Source organism: Loa loa (assembly GCF_000183805.2).
Source record: "Loa loa unplaced genomic scaffold supercont3.15, whole genome shotgun sequence".
Classification (NCBI taxonomy): Eukaryota; Metazoa; Nematoda; class Chromadorea; order Rhabditida; family Onchocercidae; genus Loa; species Loa loa.
The window spans coordinates 94,709-115,992 of NW_018108195.1; the positions used below are offsets into that span (position 1 = coordinate 94,709).

The 21,284-nt window shown below is 33.9% G+C and overlaps 4 protein-coding genes across 4 annotated transcripts; 3 read left to right on the forward strand and 1 right to left on the reverse strand.

Moving 5' to 3' along the window:
- The first annotated feature begins 636 nt into the window (after positions 1 to 636).
- On the forward strand, positions 637 to 6,143 carry LOAG_00921 (engrailed 2). The gene is made up of 4 exons (XM_020445593.1): positions 637 to 783; positions 1,282 to 1,390; positions 1,943 to 2,142; positions 5,877 to 6,143. Exons 1-4 carry the CDS (start codon positions 649 to 651, stop codon positions 5,988 to 5,990), a joined length of 558 nt encoding a protein of 185 aa, XP_020303963.1. The 5' UTR covers positions 637 to 648; the 3' UTR covers positions 5,991 to 6,143.
- A 769-nt stretch (positions 6,144 to 6,912) lies between these two features.
- LOAG_00922 (hypothetical protein) lies at positions 6,913 to 8,362 on the reverse strand. The gene is made up of 5 exons (XM_020445594.1): positions 8,125 to 8,362; positions 7,837 to 7,964; positions 7,631 to 7,753; positions 7,399 to 7,472; positions 6,913 to 7,159 (listed from the first exon to the last, which is right to left on the reverse strand). The coding sequence occupies exons 1-5, from the start codon at positions 8,228 to 8,230 to the stop codon at positions 7,048 to 7,050; spliced, it is 543 nt and encodes a 180-aa protein (XP_020303964.1). The 5' UTR covers positions 8,231 to 8,362; the 3' UTR covers positions 6,913 to 7,047.
- Positions 8,363 to 8,652: 290 nt separating this feature from the next.
- On the forward strand, positions 8,653 to 15,652 carry LOAG_00923 (leucine Rich Repeat family protein). The gene is made up of 13 exons (XM_003136463.2): positions 8,653 to 8,931; positions 9,187 to 9,342; positions 9,567 to 9,857; positions 10,322 to 10,621; positions 11,139 to 11,257; positions 11,560 to 11,702; positions 12,066 to 12,352; positions 12,790 to 12,973; positions 13,087 to 13,211; positions 13,430 to 13,549; positions 14,124 to 14,318; positions 14,798 to 15,019; positions 15,280 to 15,652. Exons 1-13 carry the CDS (start codon positions 8,812 to 8,814, stop codon positions 15,427 to 15,429), a joined length of 2,412 nt encoding a protein of 803 aa, XP_003136511.1. The 5' UTR covers positions 8,653 to 8,811; the 3' UTR covers positions 15,430 to 15,652.
- A 3,231-nt stretch (positions 15,653 to 18,883) lies between these two features.
- Positions 18,884 to 20,923, forward strand: LOAG_16719 (hypothetical protein; the record flags this gene model as incomplete). Its single annotated transcript, XM_020449369.1, has 5 exons — positions 18,884 to 19,118; positions 19,742 to 19,809; positions 20,083 to 20,159; positions 20,419 to 20,496; positions 20,744 to 20,923. The coding sequence occupies exons 1-5, from the start codon at positions 18,973 to 18,975 to the stop codon at positions 20,921 to 20,923; spliced, it is 549 nt and encodes a 182-aa protein (XP_020307097.1). The 5' UTR covers positions 18,884 to 18,972.
- Between the last annotated feature and the right edge of the window lie 361 nt (positions 20,924 to 21,284).

Genomic DNA, 21,284 nt, shown 5'->3' on the forward strand with positions numbered 1-21,284 from the left:
TTGTGCTTTGATCGATTAAGTTGATAGCTTAAGAAGACTGTAACTAAATACCATCATAATGGATATAAAAATGCAAGAATTATCGTATCGGATAAGCACTTTTGGCCAACAAGTGCCTTATTAATTTTACCATTCTATTTCCTTTTATTGCAAATTAACTTATAAATGCTTGCGCAATTGTTTCTGAATTTTTCGAACCGATTCATAAAAAAAAAATGCCGAAATTAGTATACAAATTTAGATAAACATCAAGTTTTGATCCGAAATAACGATGGCGGCCGCAATAGTTTATCACTGAAGACTGACAGAAAAAAGGCGGAAAAGGAGGAAAATTCTTGTCAACAACGAAAACTCCCATTTTACCGCTAAATTTTGTAGGCTAATAAAACTTTTTCTTCTCTTCGATGTTGAGGTTTATTTTTCATGAATTTGCATATTCCATGTTTGCTTGGCTAAAAGACGATAAGGAAGAGTGTGCAAGTATTATAATATTATAAAATAAAACGAATCATTTCCCACAAATATGGAGGTCACGAAAAAGTCTGAAATTAACTAATTGAGGTATCACTGATTAAATAAATATTCAGCAGGATCAGTAAATTCTGAACACTATCCGTTATGCATCATCAAATTCGTTCTGTTTTTCAGATGGATAGTATATCAGATTCCGTTTCCGAAGGCCTCTCTTCACCGGAGCTATCACGTCGTGACGGAGAATCATATCAAACGAATTCAAAACTAAAATTCTCCATACAGAATATTTTGAGACCTGATTTTGGTAAGGTAAGAGTGTTTTCATGACTAGAAAATAGCACGAAATTTCTTTTGTGCAGCAAAATTGCTTAGGTTGAAAGAGTTTAGCTCAGTATTTTTACCAGGAAATTTAAATATCTTTTGTGCTCTAATTTCTAAATTTCCTTCACAAATCTTCTCATCGTTTCGTAATCCGAAGTTCTGTCTAAGTGACAAAAGTGTCGTTAACACTATCCATCTAATTTGTATCAGACCTATCTTAATTCACCCCCACTACCATCTCTATTATCTCTTCTGACATCTTATCTTAAATTACATTCAATTATTGCTGCAATGACAGAGAATATTTCAGCACCTAACTTTTCCTTACAGATATTGACTATCACTACATACCCAATTTCTCTTTTTCAAGGCTTTTTAGGGTTCTGCACGTCCTTGGATAGGAAGACTAAATATAAGAGTGTTTATAAGGCCAATTAAACTCCTCCTGAGAATGATCATTAATGCTGAAAGTTGTATGGATTTCAGCAACACAAGATGGCTCCAAAACCATGTGCATCAACGACACCGGACAATATAAATACAGTATTCCCAGCTTGGATATATTGTACTCGGTACTCCGACCGACCAAGTTCAGGTATATCTGAAAATTTTTCAAATGAGGAATCTATAGTACGGACACTTCAGTGAATAAAGTATGCATATATGCACGTGACTGATAGGTATATATTTAAACTTGCTTTATCACATGCTCTGCTAGAAGTTAAAAGCTCCAAGTTTAGATAATAATCGATAAAAAAGGCTGGGGTATACGGTTGCGTAACTTCCTTACTGTTCTCATGCCCCTTCTTGACAAGCACGTTAATTTGCATGCAGAGTTCACATTATTGCATTCATTCATCCATCACAACAATTTCATAATCACCAAATACAATTATCAGACATTATAATTACTACCTATTCATGATGAATGATTGCTAAACAAATTACCATAATCACTGATCACTGCTGATAACTTCCCATCAGAAGGTTACAAATTTCCTTAACTCGTCAGCATCATTCCTCCAAATATTTGGAGATTGTTGTAGTACTTTATCTTACTGTAGAATTGTTAAGTTATGATGCAGAATTTCGCATTTTTTCAATTTGATTTGGTAATGACTATTTTTATAAGCTCAGATTGTTTAAGGACCAAGATCACGCCGGACGAAAAGGAAAGAAACAAATCTCAATGACGATGAGAAACGACCACGGACAGCATTTACTGCTGAACAACTGGAACGGTTGAAGCAACAGTTCATGGATAACCGGTATCTCACAGAGAAACGGCGTCAGGAATTGGCACATGAGCTTGGTCTAAACGAATCACAAATCAAAATATGGTTCCAGGTTAGCTCTGCATTTGTCAGAAAGCACTTTTTTTCACGTCTGAAAATGCGTACGGTTTCATGTTGGACCGATCTCTGGTCCGGTTCAAATTATTAATCATTAACAGAAAAAGTATTTTAGTTCATTATCTTCACAACAAGCGGTTTTTGTTTTCATTCCGAATTCTTTCTCGGCAAAAAAAAGTGCCTTTTTATAATCGCACCTGTCAATGACACGAATTGATGAGTGTTTAACTTGCAGTACGAGCAGAAATTTGAATTTCACTAATGCTCACTAATGTTCCAATATTTCATCGACAGTGTACTTTGTTGAAGAGATAGCAAAGAGGAAAGGAAATGTGTGATGGATGCTTTGTCTTCAAAAATTCGTATTCGGCCAAATGTACATTTTGAATTTTTCGAAATTAATGAGAAATAAAAAACAATAAAACAGAGGATGTATGAGGGAGTAAAGAGTTCGAATACGAGAGATGAGGAAGGAGGGATGAGTGAGGTGGTAACCGAGGGTGAAATGTAAATGCGGGATTGTGAGTGCTTCTTCCAGAAGGCAACTTCACATATTTTTTCTTCTGGGAAATAGTGGATAAAGTTAAAAATCCAAACAATGGATTTGTAGTCATATCCAAGAACATTCTTAGATTGACTTCCGTCCATTTCGTCCATCCTTTAGGATAAAGTTTATTGTTAAGTTTTCTTCAAGCTAAGTCACCGATATTTTCAAACATTCATCCTGTCAATTAATTCTTTTTGAAAATACGAACCATAACATTTAGTATTATAGCAATGTGTGGATCAAACACATTTTAAACCACACAGTTTTATTTCTGCTGTAAATGTCCGGAAGCTATAAACATTTGGTAAAACAATTGATGCTTCTCAAATACGTCTCGAGGACAGATAATCAGGATCAATCCACTCACTTTGATTTTTCTCACGCTTTTGTGCAACTGCGTTGGTATCTATAATATACGTAAGAACGGTAAATATTTTGAAACTACCGTAAAACATCACTTTTGGACGATAAATAGGAAGTGCATAGCAGGCAGGTGGGCGTAAAACGATTGATTACCTGATTATCATTAATACAAATTTGAAAAAATCCATTAAAATGCAATGGATCATCATCTTTTACATATACAATGGAAGTAATTGTAATGATGACGGTGATGTTATCAGCAGTCGCTCTGTTATTGTATTACCAGTTATTCGTCATGTCGTCTGTCTCTCTTCTTTTACATTTCTCAAATTTCAAAAATTAGATATTAGAGGAGTAAAAAGGACTCGAAAAATATAACCTCATGCGTAACAAATTTCTCTTTAACAATGAGTTCAATCATTGGTAGGTTGTGAAATTATTATTCTTAATCTTTTCAAGCTCGCAAATCCTTTTTTAAGAAAGCTGGACCAACTAAATTTAGAAAAGGGATAATATTCTTGCATATGGAAGTGCGGGAAGAGGCAAAGATCTGTCTCCGCCAAGCTCTGTAATCATCAAATACCGTTTTCGATGAATTTATTTATTATCAGGCAGTCGAATCTTGCAACTGTCTTTCTGTATAATTTGCCGCTATGGGCATGGACGTGTACATTCACTCTAAAATCAATTTCCTTTAGAACTTGTCTTTGGGGTTATGTAGTTGTTCATGTTAATTTTCTTTTTCTCAAAGCAAAACCGAAAAAATTGCTCGTTAATTTCTCATTTTTTTCTTCGGTTGTTGATTTATATCTTTATCTTTTTCTTCTAGCTTTTTCCCTCTTTCCCTCCTGTAATTGCAATTTAATTTTTTAATTAGTGGATGAAGTTTCCGCCAAGGTTCTAGTGATTCATTTGCAATAAAATAAAACAATTATTTCATCCCATGATAACTCTACTTATTCCGTTCAGTCGCGCTCAGAAATTCACAGCTTGAAACTTGAGTAGTCCTCCCCATGTCACCTGTTGAAATATTTCTGTGCTTTTTTTATAGAACATCTTGATGTAAACAGCTTACTAATTTATATGAAACGAATCTCGCATAATGAAAACATTGCCAAATTCTCGTACAGTTCTAATTTTCCAGATTCTACTATTTCTTTCTCACGGATTTTTTCCATCTTCCGTTCAATAATTTCTTGCTCTTCATGAATTTTTAAAAAGCATTATTTTTCATTCATCACTTTCCTGATAGTTCGCAAATCTACTTTTTAAGCCTTACTTTCTTACTAATACATTACAACCATCTTTATTTCTAATGTCACCTGGTTTGATCTTACCATAAAAGATTGTTTCTAAGGCCCAACTCGATGTACCGATTTAGTTTCTCAGCTTTCTTGAAAATCATATCGTGTGTTTTATGAATAATTGCCTGTCTAATAATAGTTATGAGAAAGAAATATTAATTGGTAAGTAATAACAAGGTGCAAAGTAACTGGACTATCTATCGCTACAATCTTTTAGCGAAAAGGAGACGATAATACCGAACTCTGATTGAGCGATAAAATAGGTTTTGCCGTCCTTGTTGACATGATATAACCCATTCATTATGTTTATTACTCAGTACTACATATCATCATGACAATTACGTTAGACATATCCGAAACTAACAGGTTTTATTGAAGAATTACTTGATGAGCTGTCCAGAATTCCGACCTTGTTGAAGAAAATCTACCAGTGAGATAGAACGTTAATTGGATAAGTTACGGCTTACTTCCAACACGAAGTATTTCACTAAGAAATTACATGATTTTCAAAGTTAACAAATATCACTGAATCCCAAAGAGATTTAAACTCTGATAGAAAAAATTTACAAAATAGAAATGTTGCACAAGAAAAATCCATTTGCGCAAGAGAAATCTTTCCATTTATATCAGGAAGTTCGAAATATATGCGGGAAGACTACCTATCGCTATTAAACGTATGCGAGAAAATTACCTATCGCTACTACTCTTAACGTATCTTAAACTAATACCCATTGATTTGATAAGAGGAGGGAAAAAATGTTTAATCAACGACCAACTCAATTTGAATTTTTTGCAGTTCCAACCGATTCATTGAATTTTGATGAGATTTTCGAATCGTTTGTTTTTAATGGTTACAGACTACTGGATACTAAACTTTTTATCAATTAAATTTAATATTAAGTCACTTCTGGTTCAGTAGAAAATCCCGAAACCTAATTTAACCTTGAAATCTTTCAACCAACCCGTCAGTTTCTAGTAATATTGACTTATCATACTATCGATAAAAATCTTCAAAAATTTCGTCATTCAAAATATTTGGAAAAAGAATCAGGTGGAGCATTTTTGTATTTTCGACCGCTTGAACTCTGCCCATCATTTTCTCTGTAAGGTTATACGACGCAATTTTATGATTATGTACAAATGCATTTCGTCCGAGCTACATGAACCGATCTGATTTATTAATTTACAACTTTTACACTATGATCACTTCCTAGTTGCTATCCTATCGATAAAGATCGACATCATGATGTATGCTTCATTACTTATTTCAAAAGAATAAAGAAATAAAGGGATGCTTTCAGAATTTCCCAAAACTCGAAAGTTTTTAAAAAAATATGGGGAATTTTTGAGAATATCAAAAATTTATGTTTCCAGAATTGCAAGTTTGATTATCTCCTCCTTACCTCCAATTCATTGTTTTTTTACAAAATTCGAGTCATCCTTTGACAATACCTCGACTTTTGCATTCGAAATAACATCAATTTTTACCTTCTAATTAAAAAGGATTTCTTTCAGAATAAACGAGCAAAGCTGAAGAAAGCATCCGGACATCGACCTATACTAGCCCTGCACCTGATGGCTCAAGGGCTTTACAATCATACATCGATGCCAATATTCAATCAACGCTAAAATGAAATTAGGTCTGAGCCGTCCTTTTCTGTAGTTTGATTCGGTCTACACTAATGCTGTAAAATTTGAACAAAAGTTATGCATTTTGCAAATTTTTTTGCACGTGAAATTCGTGAAACATGAGACATATAAGCCATTCGACTGAATGAGGGCTAAACCTGAAGCTTAGTTATGGAATATAATATGTTAGATAGCATCATTTCACTGACTCAATTGCTGCATTACCTTAACAACACCCTATATCTTGAATTTGCTGAGGAAGCAAGCTCAAGAGAAATTCAGACTTTCGAGATCCTTTATGAATAAAACGCTGGCAGAAAAGAACGCTGACATTATTAAAACACCAACATCAAAGCAGTTAGCTTTACCTTAAGAATATACTGCTTAAACTACTCGAAAGTGGGGAATTTGAACCAAAGTCTGACAAGACACCAGCATACTTCTATACTTCAGAAAAAAAATCGGTTGATTATGACAAAAAAGTCAAAATCTTGTATATTTAGTGATGCTGTTGTATTCGTTAACCGAACTATATAGTAATAAACAGGTTGCTTATATTTATTATTCATAACAAAACGGAAGTCACAAAATAAAAAGTTCATAGTGCAATGAACAGAAAAAAACACGTGAGGAAAATGACCTAGCTAACTTTTCGGTTTAGAACCACAGTACTTACAAGTCATGAGGCAAAGGTGCAGCAAGTTGTGCAAATGTCGCAACCTGCTGATAACATTCAGCAACTGTATTGCGTTACACATATTTTTGCTATTATTACAGAAATATACGGTCAACCATATTCCTGTAGCTCTCAAAATCTTATACGTATTATTTGTTACGTATTATTTGTTCAATGTAGAAGTTATTAAGTGGCATAATTTGAGGGTAATTTAGGCTGGTTTTTGTACTATTTCTATTCCCACTCATTTAAGCTTTGCAAGCGAAGCTGTTTGCCTGAAACCTGATCCAAAAAATCACTGAAAATCGCTGGACATTTCTCTCTTACACATTTTAATTTAAATTGCTTGAGAACCTACTTTCTTTTTAATACATTTGACATTCAATTCTTTTTGAAACTAACTCCACGTGTGTTATACCGTTTAATATAGTACCATGAACCGGGGACGACTTCTTCTTTCAATCGATATATATCCATATCATCGTTCCAGTACCTATATAATGCAATAATATGACTTATTCTTATATAGGTCCACCTTTTAATGATAACTCCTTCGCTGTATCTTAAACTCGTTTTGGTATTTAATTTGCTCAAATATCTGTTTGGTCATACACAAGAATCTGCAAAAGATCAAAGAGAAAATTCCGAGAGATCGTTAACAGATTTTAATAAAAGTATTTAAACCTGACTAATTTACAGTTTCCTAGTAATAAACCGAAAGATGAACAATACCTCGCAAATCGTTTGTATCCCGAACGATCGAAATCGGCAGTCGTCCTGTCTGGAAAGAGGCCAGCCCAGTGAGCCTGCAAGTTTGCTCCAGTAAAAAGGATAAATTTACCACAAAAAAAAAAAGAAAAAGAAAAACTTGAATGCTAGTCACTTTTCCGTGGAAATTACGGATAACAGGATGAATATGGCATTTTCACCATAACTTTAACATTGTTTTAATACTGCAGTGTACCTGCATAACACAACGTTCAATCCTCCGCTGTTGCTTCTTGCACAAACCAGTAAGTTGCTGCGGAAGCACGGTTCCATCTTTGCGCATAAACTGTTCCAAAATTAGTACATCTGAATAACGGATCTGCAAGCGCACTGCTTCGAATTCAGCCTTAATATGAAGACAATTCCCTTGAACACCGACAAAATTTTCGATACAGAAATTACCTTGACGGGAACGTTACAAGTGCATAACGTACAAGTTTCTGGGCTATGTTTCAACACTTTGCGGTCATCTGCATCAGGAATATCCACAACTTCAACAACTGTCGTATCTCCATGAAGTTTAGTATCGACTGAAAATTGCTACAACCTCATAACTGATGGTATTAAAAACTATCTGCCAAAAAATGTAGCACCTTAACTAACAATTCTAGTGAAAGGGTGAAATATATCCAACAGCGACGGAAACATTCTAAGGACGATAGTTTTCCTTGATAACACTAAAGTACTTACTTTTCTTCTTGAAAAGAGCCACAGCCGTGACAAACTGTCTCGGCCAATAAGCAGTCTGTCCAGAACATTCCGTTAGCAGGTCGAGTGGCTTCAATATGCATAACATGACCTGAAAAGACAAACAAATGTCCTGCAAATGGATGCACAAACCAGTCTCACACCGATCATAAACCAAAATCTTCCCCACATCTTCGCTGTATGCAGAAGGGGTGAGAAGGGAAGAAAGTGGGATGCAAGTTGTAACAGAAAACGAATCACTAAGTGGCGGAGACTTCGGAGATGACAATGAGTATCATAATTTAACATGCAACAATCCATGAAACATGAAGTTGAAATACTGTTAGCAAAAGTGGAGACTGGATGGAAGTGTTGGTCAGAAGCCTTTCCTATGTTATTGGTGATTAGTGACGTCAAGTTTATCAGCGGTTCTACGTAACACCGCAGTTCATGTCCCCCTTTATAATGTAATATGAACTAACCGTATCTCATCTGATCACTACTACCTGGCCATCTAATGCACAATCATATTGTTCTTAGCTTTGAATACATAGTCTTGTACATCATAACAACCAAAACCCAGGCTCCAGTTGAAGTTGTTGTTGTGGGTCTCAGCTATTGTATGTTTCCATATAATTGTGCAGGGCTGCTGTTACTGCTAATCGAGAAAGGAGTTAAGGAAAGAGCAGAATGCATGTCGCAACACAGTGCATAATATGCCGTTTGATAATCATCGTACATATATGCATATTTTTGGTTTTCTGCACTGATCACCAAAGTGAAGCAGTGTTTCACGCGGATGAAGAAAAAGTGACTTTTTGGTCGACTTCTACAACTTTGTAAAAATAATTTTCAAATAACTTTTCTGTCAGCAGAATTTCAGTTTATGTGATTCTCCCAACTCACTGACCGGAAAGTTTGCTAACAATATGGAATTTTAATCAAGAATTTATGGATTAAGCTTGTTCTTCATTGCAAGATTTCTTGAGAATGATGACTTCTTGTTCCATATTTGCTTTGAAAATATGATCATTATAATATTTCTAACATTTCTTGTTGGTTCAGGCAACATTAATAGTCGATAATCCGTGCCGAAAATATGGATGTCTTTGCGAAAGTAGTACGATAGCATGCTTCAATGTGGAGCCCGATGGACTTGATCAGCATATTCTCAAGCTGGTACCAGACGCCCATAATATTTCCTTCACTAAGTGCTCGCAGGTTGCTCATTTCCCCACTGAATTTAAATTACACTGAACGTTATTGTGATACAACACAATTACGGTTAGTTTCAGGTAGATGTGATGAGCCATTTTGGATGTTTTGTTGTTATCCGTCATGATAAGACAAGATGGATATTAATGTTGTAATTATTTCAGTAACAATAAAATAGCAGCTAATTTAAAGTATTGAAGCACTTGGCTAATTTTAATTGCGTTTTGCAGAAGCATCTCAATCTGCATATATTCGAAAACTTTACTTCACTGCGTAGCATTGCAGTTCATGACTGTAATATACAACAACTTTTTCCGTCTGCTTTGGATTCTCTGCAAAGTTTGCGTGTTCTGAATCTGAGTCGCAATTATTTGTGGAACTGGAATGAAATTTGTATAGTCCTGAATCAATTATCGTCGTTACAAATAGTTGATTTGTCGCGTAATTGGTTCTCCAAGTTATCTCATACTGACCAGTGTGTAGTCAACAAACTGCAACACCTCAGTTTATCGTTCAATCAAGTGAGCTATTGCTATGTGCATTTAATCGTTTCCGGACTTTCATCATAATTTCTGATATCTAAACTAAATGTTTGATTTATTCATCAGTAGCTATCTAATAGCAGATAACGATAAATTCTTATAATTCCGGAGTTGACAGTCCATTTGTATCAGTTTCAAATCGATATTAATGGAAAAAATAAGCTCATTTTACTTCCTTTAATTTGATTTTTTGTTTCCTGCACGATATGATCATCACTTATACCTTTCAGCGCTTGTAACTTATTACATGCTCCTTCTTTTCACTTGCACTAGCTTTTCACAATAATTACCCTCTCTCGAATTTAGTCTTGTTTTAGTATCAGATACCAAGTCCCAAATATCAATTGTATTTACAATTTGCAACGAAAGCATAGTTTTTGGCATATCATACTTGTAATACTAGAAAAGTCCATGAATACCAATTGAACTTTTCAGTTTTTCAGGTTTCAGAGTTATCTATGGTGCCAAATGTAATATCGCTGGATGTATCTTCAAATGGATTGATACGGATATATGGTGAATGGCCGTTTTCGTTAGAAGATTTAAATTTATCGAATAATCCTTCAGTGGAACGATTTCCTTCGCTTTCCTTAATCCCTCAGTTATCTAATTTAAACATGGATAATTGTGGATTAACAGTTTTACCATTATCCATTTCACTGAATTTACGGCATCTGTCACTGCAGTACAACAAGTTGACTTTTATTGATTTCGATTCGGTTAACTTACCTTCACTGCAAAAGGTTTGTTTACTTTTGTTTTTGAGATATTTTATTAAGACAAAGAGTAGAAGTACAATTTTCACTTTATTTCACTCATTGAGCTTTACTAAAATTAAATAGTTTTAATTTCTAGTTTTTTTATTAAACTTTGAATATAGAATTTTGCGTTTTTTAGTACATATATTGCAATATCTGCTAGTAATATCCCATTTACTTGTTATCTTTTTACACGACTAGTATATTGCATATTGAACTGTTGCTTTGTTTTGAATTAGTTCTGAAGAAATAATCTCTATGGTCTTTGCTTCAATCTGGTTCAAATATATTTATTTTCCGTAAAATTTTGGAACATAAGAGATCACTAATTTATGAAATTTCTCCCTCCCTGATTCTCCTCGATTCGGTCCCGTCTCGCTCTTTTTATGGATATCATAACTAATTCAAATTTCAACAGCTGAATGAAATTTTATATTGTCTAGTTTGATATTGGATTGTTTATATTTACACCTATGCAGTGTTTCGCAATTTTTTGTTTCAGTTGGATTTGAGGAACAGTTTCCGATTACATAGCATTGTTGGTATGTTACCTACCAGAGTAAGGGATTTCCGCTTGACAAATACACAAATGAGATATCTGCCGCCAGATTTCTTCATAAGGTTCTTCCCATATTTTTTTTTTCTGTGGAATTTATAATTCTAATGAAATCCAAACAGGGTATTTAACTTTTGCCTTCCATGCTTGACATTCCTTTTCTTGACGGAGTTATAACTATCACCAGAACAGTTTGATCTTCCAGTGGGATCCTTTATTAATCAATAAATTCACATTTTATGAAATATTTCTTGCACTGGAATTTGATATTCGGCTCGAATTAAATTCTGCAAGGTTTTCTGATAGAAATATGATAAAGGAGTTAACAGTATCATTTTTTGTCACCTTGTTTTTATTACCTTTCCAGAGCAAAAAGTCTTCGTTTTGTTGAGATCATGCCAAATAATTGGAGCTGTGATAATTGCCTCAACAAGTGGGCAAAGATGCTACCTTTCAAACTGCGACCACAGATGGGTTGTGCAGATGATTTGCCTAATAACTGCTCTTTAGGTTTGTTTCCGAACAGTAATGAAGATTCTGATCAAGATTTGGAACTTTGAGTTAAAAGTGAAATTGCATATGGCACTGTTCGTGTAATTAGTTATCGTCATTTTTTTGCATGCTTTCATAGCGATTCATGAAAGGAAAATATTGGTTGAAATTGACTAATACTAACTGCTGATGAAAGCAAATAATCCGATGAAGCATTGAAACTGTACGCATTTCCGAAAGTTGGTCATTACGTATTGAAAATTCAGCGAGGTCATCAAAGTTTCTTGTAGGAAAAACTGGAAGAATTTGCTGTATTTTTTGTCCTCAAAATCTGATTTTGATTCCTACTTTTTTGAACTCTTGCAAAAGGCATTATTTCAGGTATTTCGAAGCGAGTTAAGCAAGGTGCTAAATATATTTTAAGAGTTCCTTATGCAGAAGCAGCAATTCTGCCATGTGATGCATATGGTGAGCTACCATTGTTCATTAAATGGTGGCTAGTTAAACCCAAGGTTTTGATTGGGAGTTATAATTTCGAGAATCGGATTATTATAATGAATTGGAGTCGGAATGGTACTTATGAAATTATTCCTGGCGGACTCCTTCTTATCAATATTGCTCGAAAAGAATTGGTCGAGCGATACAGATGTGTGGTGTCGAATTTAAAAGTAGGCTTTTTACTCATGACAGAAAAATACTTTGTAATTAAAATCCTCATTTTTGCTTTATTAACTTGAAAAGGTAGTATTTTTGTTTGGTACTCCATCTTTCACTGAGTACAGATCAAAAGTTTATAGATACTTCTTGACATACATCTACATTTCTAAAATTGAAAGCAGCAAAATGAGACATATTTATATAATCTTTATTAGATGTTTTTTATTACCCAAAACCGTCAGTGAAAAGTCGGCGTATTCGTTTCCAAGTTTAATTATGTTAAGTCAGTTAATTACCCTTATCAATAGTGTTAAAGCTTTTTACTATACATACTATCACGCTTTTCATTATCAGTATGATGAATTACTCTCAAAGTAAACTCAAATATGCACAAATAAATTGGTCACTTGAGTTTTATTGACTCCACTATCTGGTGTCAATTTTGTAGGGAAACGCTTCACAACTAGTACACTTCCGTTTGGATTATTCAAGTTGGTTCCGTTTGGAGATGGTGAAGTCGGTGTTTTGGGGCAGCATCCTGGCTGCAGTGATTACTTGTAGTATCACTTTCATATTCAATTTACTCTGGATCACCTGTCGGCATATTGGTTTATGGTGGATCAAAAGAATTGGTGAACACAAATATTTTTCTCCCACCTCTAATTTTAATAAAGCTATTATATAATCCTTAAAAGATAACACTCAATTTTGTTATTTGTATTATATATCACAAATCCTATTGCAGAGCGAAATTCACATGTTCGTGAAATGGTCGCTGCTGTAGAAAGGTATAGACAACGGCAAATGTGTATGCTTTCTGAAACATATCATAAGAAATTGGAGCAAATACGAGACAATTATCGCCAACAGGTAAATTACCTGGCTCATAGATTTGAGTAGGGCTTTTATTCGAAATTATTTTTAGATTTTATTCTTAATTTTGCATAAAAAATTAGTAATTTAGAGATAAGCTCACTTGGCATTTGGAATTTTCCATACGCACTAGATGATATGTGTATTTTACGAAGTTTCATAAGGGAGCATTCGGCCATTTTATGAGACGAAAATCATTTGGTTCTTTACTTTAGGTTGGCCAGCTATGCTCGTCCTATACATCACAGTCAGAGAGATTTCGTGATTATCGAGCAGCGCAAATGGAAAGCATGAATCATCATTTGGAAAATATACGCGACAATTACAGTCAGCAGGTTAGAATAAGTTACCTGTCAAGTTATTATTCTTGTAAGGAAAATGAGCTTATCTCAAGTTCGTTTTTAGATCTACTTTTTGTTTAATTATTGGATGTATTATTGAATATCGACATACCGAAGTAGTTTGAATTACCATCTTCTTTCATGTTCTGTCGGAACGCTGCAATATTTACTAATCTTTATTACTACATAGTTTCCTTGTGATGATTATCAAGATTATCAAATTCTATATATGTAATATATAAAATTACTGTTAAATCATTGATTACTATTAAACCATTGATTTAGTTAAACAGGACAGAACCCTTTATAGGAGAAGGTTCTAGATAGATCGCATATTTATTTGCGAAGTAAACAGTTTTTGTAGTACAGGTTCAATGCTTCAACTTCACCTGTAGACGCAACGACTTATTCTTTAACAGGAGCTCCCATGTTCAATTTTGAATCAGTCCCTCTTTTTTCTATTGAAACTTTCTGTAACATTGATCTTGCGGATCGGCGCATTTCCCTGACGTATCTTCATATTGGAAAGTTGACTTATAATGTCCTGCAATAAATTTTTTACTTACAGATGTGCAAACTGCGAGATTACGGCTCGAAACGAGTTGAACAGCTTTGGGAGGGTTATGAGCGTCAAGTAAATCGTCTCAGAATGTTCTCATTGCATCAACGTTTGAGTTTGATGCATAAATATAAAGTGAAACAGCAATATCTGAATAAGCTTGTGGCGAAATTTGCTGATAATCCTCAGTTATTCATGAAACCAGTAAGTTTTATAAAAACTTCATATCTATGTAATAAAACGCTGCGTGAGTTGTATTTGACTCTTTACGAATCACTTTTCTGTTTCGGATTCCTTTTATTTTACACGATGATGAAGGAGCGAAATCAAGCAGCTAATGTTTTTTTTTTCTTTTTTTTTTCTTTCTGTTCGCCATTTTAAATCTCTGAGTGATGATTAAATCGTACCGATCATTCAGTTTATTACTTGATGCATTTGATTCAGCCACAGCAAATACAGAAATTCCGTTCATGTTTAATAGAGATTATTTGGCCAATGTTATTTCTGAGAGTTACAACGCATTTTTGAGAGTTGCAGATCATCAGAAATGAGAAACTTAAGAAATTTAATTATGGCAAATTATCCTACAAACTTTCCAAAAAGACCTGAATTTCATAGAATTCGATTTTCATTTGTGGGTAGCAAAATTTGTTCGAGATTGTTTCCTTTCCCTGTTTTTATAGGAGCCAGAAGTTATCTTGATGGATTCAGTGCGTGAGTTAGACATCCAAACGCATCGACGAATCCGGTCATTCCATTCTCTCCCGGAATATGTATTGCGCGAGGATGACATGTCAGGAACTTTACGGTCCGAAATGATCCGGGAATTTCATGATCAAAAACTGTTTATGTTGGATGCTTATGATGTTAATCACGAGGCACCTTGCTGTTCGAAACAGCTTCAGGTCATTTAATATTAATTATTAGCGAAAATTAAGACTTTTAAACTTCTAAAACGAGTAAATGGAACAACTAACGAGTAAATGATTTAAAACTAGTAAGTGAAACAGCTAATTATTTTCCTCATATTCACAATGAATTAGGCATCATAATCACAACGAATAAATTTTTTATTATAGAATAAAATTTTATTGTAGAGTTTATTATAGAGTTTCTACTCAGTGTAAATTTCCTCTATTTTTTATAACTAGTCAGTATTCTTTAGAGTAAAAGAGGATCAAATACGTTGGAGTTAATAGAACTTCGTCAACGATATTCTCCGTCAAATGTAGATATCGCAAGTGACAACTGGACTCTCAACCTCAATGATGAAAGTGAACCTTTACATAATGATGGCAGCACCTCTCCCAAGTAATAAGTCTAGATATCTTCATTTCATGCTTATTGTTTTTAGTTTTATAAATGAATACATAATTAGAGAGCATTTCAGTTTACAGGAGTTTTAATTTTCTATTCAATGTAAATTTTCTCTATCTTTCATAATTTAGTTGTTTTAAGACTGATTTGCTTCTACGCAAGACCAGTAAATCGTAGCTGCCATATTTCCAAAAGTTGTATGCCTTAGTTTGTAAAAATTTTTTCATAAACTATTGTAGCCATAAATACCTGTTATATATTATTAAATTGTATTTCTACGCAGACTGTTTTTTTATATATGTAGATTTATATTGTTTCATCTTATTGTAGTAAAAAAAAGTATACTCCTGGTGACATGTCTGTTGATTTCGCTTAGGCAGTGGGGCGAAAAAACTGCTCGGTCATATATATTACCTTCAGAATTTCTTTAGATTATAATTATGAAACACTAACATGTTCATTATTTTTATGTTTTTGGAGCGATGGCGATAAATCAGTGATATCCATATAGTATTTATCTAGCCAGTCTAAAAGATTAAGATCGAATTTGGAAGCATACATGTGCATTCCTAGTTGTCCAAGGAACTCATCTGTGAAACTATTATTTCTCTTGGTTTGGTTAGTCTATTCCACTGAAAAATTATATTGTATAATATCTGAAATTCAAGTCCAGATTTGGGTCTCGACTGGAGTGATATGTCGTTGAAGTCGGAATATTTATTGGTTCTCTACACACTCTTCTAAGTTAATTTGGAAATCCTGAGCCCTTGGTGATATAATGAAAATTTTCCTAAACTACTTCCTCGTTTATTATTCGAGATATCAATGAGTATATGCAAGAAAAAATGTGGTGTGTATGAATGCATTCCAAATATGGATTCATCACATTTCGAGCGCTTGAACCCTGGAGCGAAAAAAATACGTTTTTTGCATACGTTTCCATGACAGAGGTGTTTTACGCAAGTCAAATGTTAATTTTACACTAGAACGGTTTCAGTGGGAAGTCATTATGAACACGCTGAACAGGTATAAACAGGAAAAGGAGTTGTAGAGAAGAGAAGGTTAAGAAAGGAAGTGAATGAATGAATGAGGATATAACTCGTAGCGCATTGATGGATACATTGTGCGACCGTTTTCTGATGGTTTCTCATCTTTTTTCTTTTTTTCAAAAAAAATGAAATTACTCAGTACTACAAGGGGGAAAGATGTGAATAATGCAGTATTCAGGAATAAAACGGGATGTGATTTGTGGTATTATTCGTGAAATATTACGTGGACAATTCTTATCAAGTTGTTGTCTATTCGACTCATCAAGCTACAATCACTTCTTAAACTTTTTAAGTTGGTGGCAGATATTTCTGTAAAAGAAGTATTTGGACACTGTAAACAGTTAACAAGAGAAAACAAAACAGTACTCAGAAAAGGGCAACGGATTCCCCTCAATCAATCACGAAATCAATTTTAATCGTTTCCTTTAATCTGTCAAATAGAAATGAACAGTAGCAGTTTGTTTCCGGAAAGCAGCTGAAGGAAGCAAACGGAATTTAGGATGGTTGTTATTCATTCAACTACTTTATTCCCACTTTCCGCAACAATTCATGACGATTGTATCTGAGGGACAAACTGTAGAAAAATTCTAATCTCACAATATATGTCCCCTTCTAATTTCATGAATTAGCCAAATCTGTCCTATGAACTTTCACACTTCACATCTCCATTTCATGCTACCTTTTTCACAAATAGCTCTGCAATTTTACCACTAGATCAATTCACCTTACATGATGATACTCGTTTTTCCAAGAACACCAGAAACATCTATTAAGCATTAGCTCATCTCTTGTGATTGATCCTTGCCATATGTCAGGCCAGAGTTGCTTCTTCCGATCTACTACTCCTATGATGTCCCTCACATCTGTATGCTTCCGTAATACTCATTCATTACGCGCTTTTGAAATAAGATTCCAAATATTCGTTCTCCGATCGACACAACCCCCTTGCCAACCTCTGCTCGACTCAGTTGTCATTCACATATCTGCTTCATATGTTGGTAGGATTGTTGTTTAAATAAATTTGCTCTCTTCTGTTATTGGCTTTGTTTATTCATTTGAAAATGCCTTGTTTTTCTGATATCTTCCCTTCCTTATCATTCCGTTAAAAGTAATATCCGGAATTTATACATTCAAGAGTATATGAAATGAATGAAAAATACTTCTCATTCACTTTATATATCTTTAGACTTAACGGAAATGTTCGGATTTGCATAAGTCGTTATTATTTTTCATTTTCGATATGGATTACTTTTTCCGTTCAAGTTTATAAAAAGTATACAAAGAGACTTTATGAGCAAACGTTCAAGTGCAGATATTACATTTTATGATGCTCAAAGGTAACAGACCAGCCAATAAAGTAATTCAAAACAGGAAGAGAAGTATTACGAGTAACACTTCTCTCGAATCTCTAATTTTACGACACAAAACTGAATCCTTAACTCCTTTTGGAAACAACTGTGATATTTTCGGTCTTTATAAAAAAGCGAAAATCGTCATTCTTCATACTTCGAATTTAGCAAGTGGAACTATTGAAGATCAATTTCAAATTATCACAAAAACCTGTTTACATCAACTTTTAAAAGCTCGAGAGTTCCATTAGGGTTCGGCGAATCATTTATATTGATATGTATGTTAATGTTCAAAAGCCAAACATCAGGTGACGAGGCGAAGAGCTTCATCTCGAACTCAAAGTTATATTATGGAGTGATGAAGTGGGTAGCTAGATCGTTGATTGGATGAATAGTTAGATAAATGTCTTCTCAAACTAACTCTCGCAATTTAAATCGAAATATTTCAACTTTTCTCATCTGATCCAAAATCATAAACTTTTTTCGGACAAATTATTTCCAATTCATTAAACATTGTTCCTTCCAGAAGTTTTCTTCCAAGCAAGTGTGTTATGTTAGTATATCACCAAATTAGTTGTAACTTAGATATATCGAGCTTCAGAAGAAACTCAAAGAAATCCGAATGTCACCAGAGAATATATCAATTTTATCAAAAACTATCAATATGCTTAAATTTCTCTTTCATCTCTAGTGGAAGAGATAAATTCAATATTTTCCAAGGATTTAAAAAAAAAATGGCAAGTTTAAAACAGGTTGAAGTTCACTCCGATAAATGAAAATTTAATTATACTTTTCTTGACAATAATGTAATCACTTATTCCTAACGAAGCGGTTTTGTTTATCACTTAAGTTATTGCATATTATGCAGTACTAAATTCGTAACTCTTCCTTTCTTAGGCTTGGCTGAACACTTTCATAGCGTTAAGCTGAATTAAAATTTAGTTATTTGGAATTAAATCATTTCTTGCTTCTATTTCTTGATGAAACTGTCTGAAAGTGTTTTGACGTATATATTAGCAACCTTGCTGCTTTAAAAAAAATGAGTTTTTCATTATTTCAGTTACAAAAATTTTGCTTGAAGAGAAAGAGGGGCAAGTCCGCTCCGGTGGGTGACGTTAATTCTTTCTGGATTCAGCGAATAAAATGGAGAAGTCGGGAATCACAGAGAATGAAGCAGATGAATCAGATTCCTTATCTGATGAGCCCAACTATCGCAAACCGCTGCGTAGAAGAAGTGCAACTGTGTCACCAGCAGCAGGAACTCGTTTCAGGCATCACTCTAAGAGCAGGTTTAATTTGTATTATGAATGCAAATGAGCATTCCGAAAAACCGTGCATCAGAAACACAGTTGTGAAAACACTGAAATATTTGCAAAGTGATTTTTTTCCAATGTCAACGACTGGTTTTACATTTATATTCCTTATACTTACAAATTGAATATATTTGTTAAAAAGATAACTTCGAAACATTTCCAATCTTTTTTAGTCATTTCAATGGGCAGAGATTGTATAGTTTATAGGTAACAAAACCTAACGTCTCATAAGTTTAAGAAGTACACCTATAGCAATGCCAATTACAAGAGCTAATTTTATGATGGTCAGTCTAATGAAATCGAATTTTGAATTAGTCTGGAAAAGTAATGTTATGCTTGCAATTGTATCGAATTCGGAATAGTGTTCGAGTATTCGCGGAAATTTGTTGCATAGGCGATTAATTGCTGAAATCGTCATCATCCTGAAAGGAATGCTTTTTTGCTGGTCATTAACCTGTCAAAAATAAGTATAAATGTTTAAAAATTGCATATCCTTTAAAATGTCTTTTAAATATCGATATCTTTTAAAAAGTTTCATCAGTCAGTGTCAGCAAGAATTACATAATAATTTTACTATTGAAATAAATAAATTTGTTCAGGCGACGCTCAGAAATGAATTTGATGGCGCAGAAACAGGCTTCGTTGCTAAGACGACCTGACGGATCGCGTATGTTTTTGAAGTTTTCAGGAAAAATTTTAATATCCAAACATTAGTTCCCGAATTTTTTGGTAGGATGGAAAGTCAAGAATTTGAAAAGCAAAGCTTGAGATGCTTTAATAATAATATTTCTATAGTTAACATGTATTCGTCTCTAATTGTCGAGAATTTTACAGTCAGCATTATTTTTCTATTTTTCTATTATTTTTCTATAAGTTGACAAGATCATAAGGGAAAAAATAAATCATTTCATTGAATTTTAGTAACTTTTTAGTTCTTCAGACGTATCGCCAAGATATGAACACAAAGACAGTTTACGGAAAACAAACAGTATGCCAAGCTTTGAACAAACACAACAAGTACACATTTATACGTTTTTAAATACCTTTTGTTTTCCGAAATCTCAAAAGTTCCCCGAAATTAAGGATTTCTTTCAATCGATGATAACGAACGTTGCAACCACGTGACGCTTTATGTATTCGTTTTCCTGTCAAAACGTGGGAAATTCATGTTACTACAAATATTGGAAATAGTGAAGGCACTGAATTGACATTGAAATCATTTGAATATTTTTCTGAAAACTTTATGATTGCTTGCTAATTGCGTCAAGCATTTCAGGCACATGTGGATGCAATCCGCCAGTTGTTGGACTTATTCCCTATTTCTCCTTGTAACCAAAGTTCAAGTGCTCATGAGGTGAGTGAGTTGATTCTGGGAAGTCGAAAAATATTGTCTCATGAAGTGAAACAAGGAAATAAACATATTCGAGAAAATAAAGGCAAAACATCTAAGCAGTGAGACTGTTTGCAAAATAAGGAAAGCTAATATGTATTAAAATTTTGACGAAAATTCGTGAAAATATCCAAAGCAGTTAGTAAATTTTATTTTGCCTCATGCTTATATTCAAATTATGTCATTGAAACAACAGGGGAACTTATTTAAGGTTTGGCAAACTCATCGACAGAAATTAGTACCAAAAATGGAAGAATCAGAATCCGAAGATGACATCATCAATACAGACATCGAAGAGTTGCGTGATGCAGCCCAAAGTATCCAGTCGTTACAACGTGTCTTGAAAGTCCCATCAGAATCAACGAATATAAATGGCATCTTTTTATACTAATCAATGATTTGAAAAAACATCTTTAGGCTTTATTACTATCAAATAAAACAAATATCAAACATCTATTGATGTGTTTGGCTATATATACATATATGTTAAATTTAAAATTCGAGTTTTCGGAAATTTCTATTGAAATAAGGTCCACTGGAAATGTTATTACTTATCAGAATACTTAATTTATTGAAGTCAAGTAATTTCCTGCCCATTCAAGAGAAGTTTCTGAGCCTTGTTATGGTCATAGTTTACTTGACCCAGTTGGATGAAACCATTAGTGGTTCAATCTTCTAGTAAGACATGTAATCCGCAGTTCTCTATTTCTACTCCAGTTCCTCGACTAATGTCTTTGCTTTAACCAGAAATA

Excerpts from the sequence above, each read along its gene's own strand:
- LOAG_00921 (XM_020445593.1), top strand. The coding sequence starts at position 649 with ATGGATAGTATATCAGATTCCGTTTCCGAAGGCCTCTCTTCACCGGAG. Across the intron at positions 1,391-1,942 it reads CTCCGACCGACCAAGTTCAG|GACCAAGATCACGCCGGACG; the intron begins GTATATCTGAAA and ends AGATTGTTTAAG. Across the intron at positions 2,143-5,876 it reads AAATCAAAATATGGTTCCAG|AATAAACGAGCAAAGCTGAA; the intron begins GTTAGCTCTGCA and ends GATTTCTTTCAG.
- LOAG_00922 (XM_020445594.1), bottom strand. The coding sequence starts at position 8,230 with ATGTTATGCATATTGAAGCCACTCGACCTGCTAACGGAATGTTCTGGA. Across the intron at positions 7,965-8,124 it reads GGCTCTTTTCAAGAAGAAAA|TCGATACTAAACTTCATGGA; the intron begins GTAAGTACTTTA and ends AGCAATTTTCAG. Across the intron at positions 7,754-7,836 it reads CTTGTAACGTTCCCGTCAAG|ATCCGTTATTCAGATGTACT; the intron begins GTAATTTCTGTA and ends GTGCGCTTGCAG.
- LOAG_00923 (XM_003136463.2), top strand. The coding sequence starts at position 8,812 with ATGCATGTCGCAACACAGTGCATAATATGCCGTTTGATAATCATCGTA. Across the intron at positions 9,343-9,566 it reads CCTTCACTAAGTGCTCGCAG|AAGCATCTCAATCTGCATAT; the intron begins GTTGCTCATTTC and ends TGCGTTTTGCAG. Across the intron at positions 11,258-11,559 it reads CCGCCAGATTTCTTCATAAG|AGCAAAAAGTCTTCGTTTTG; the intron begins GTTCTTCCCATA and ends TTACCTTTCCAG.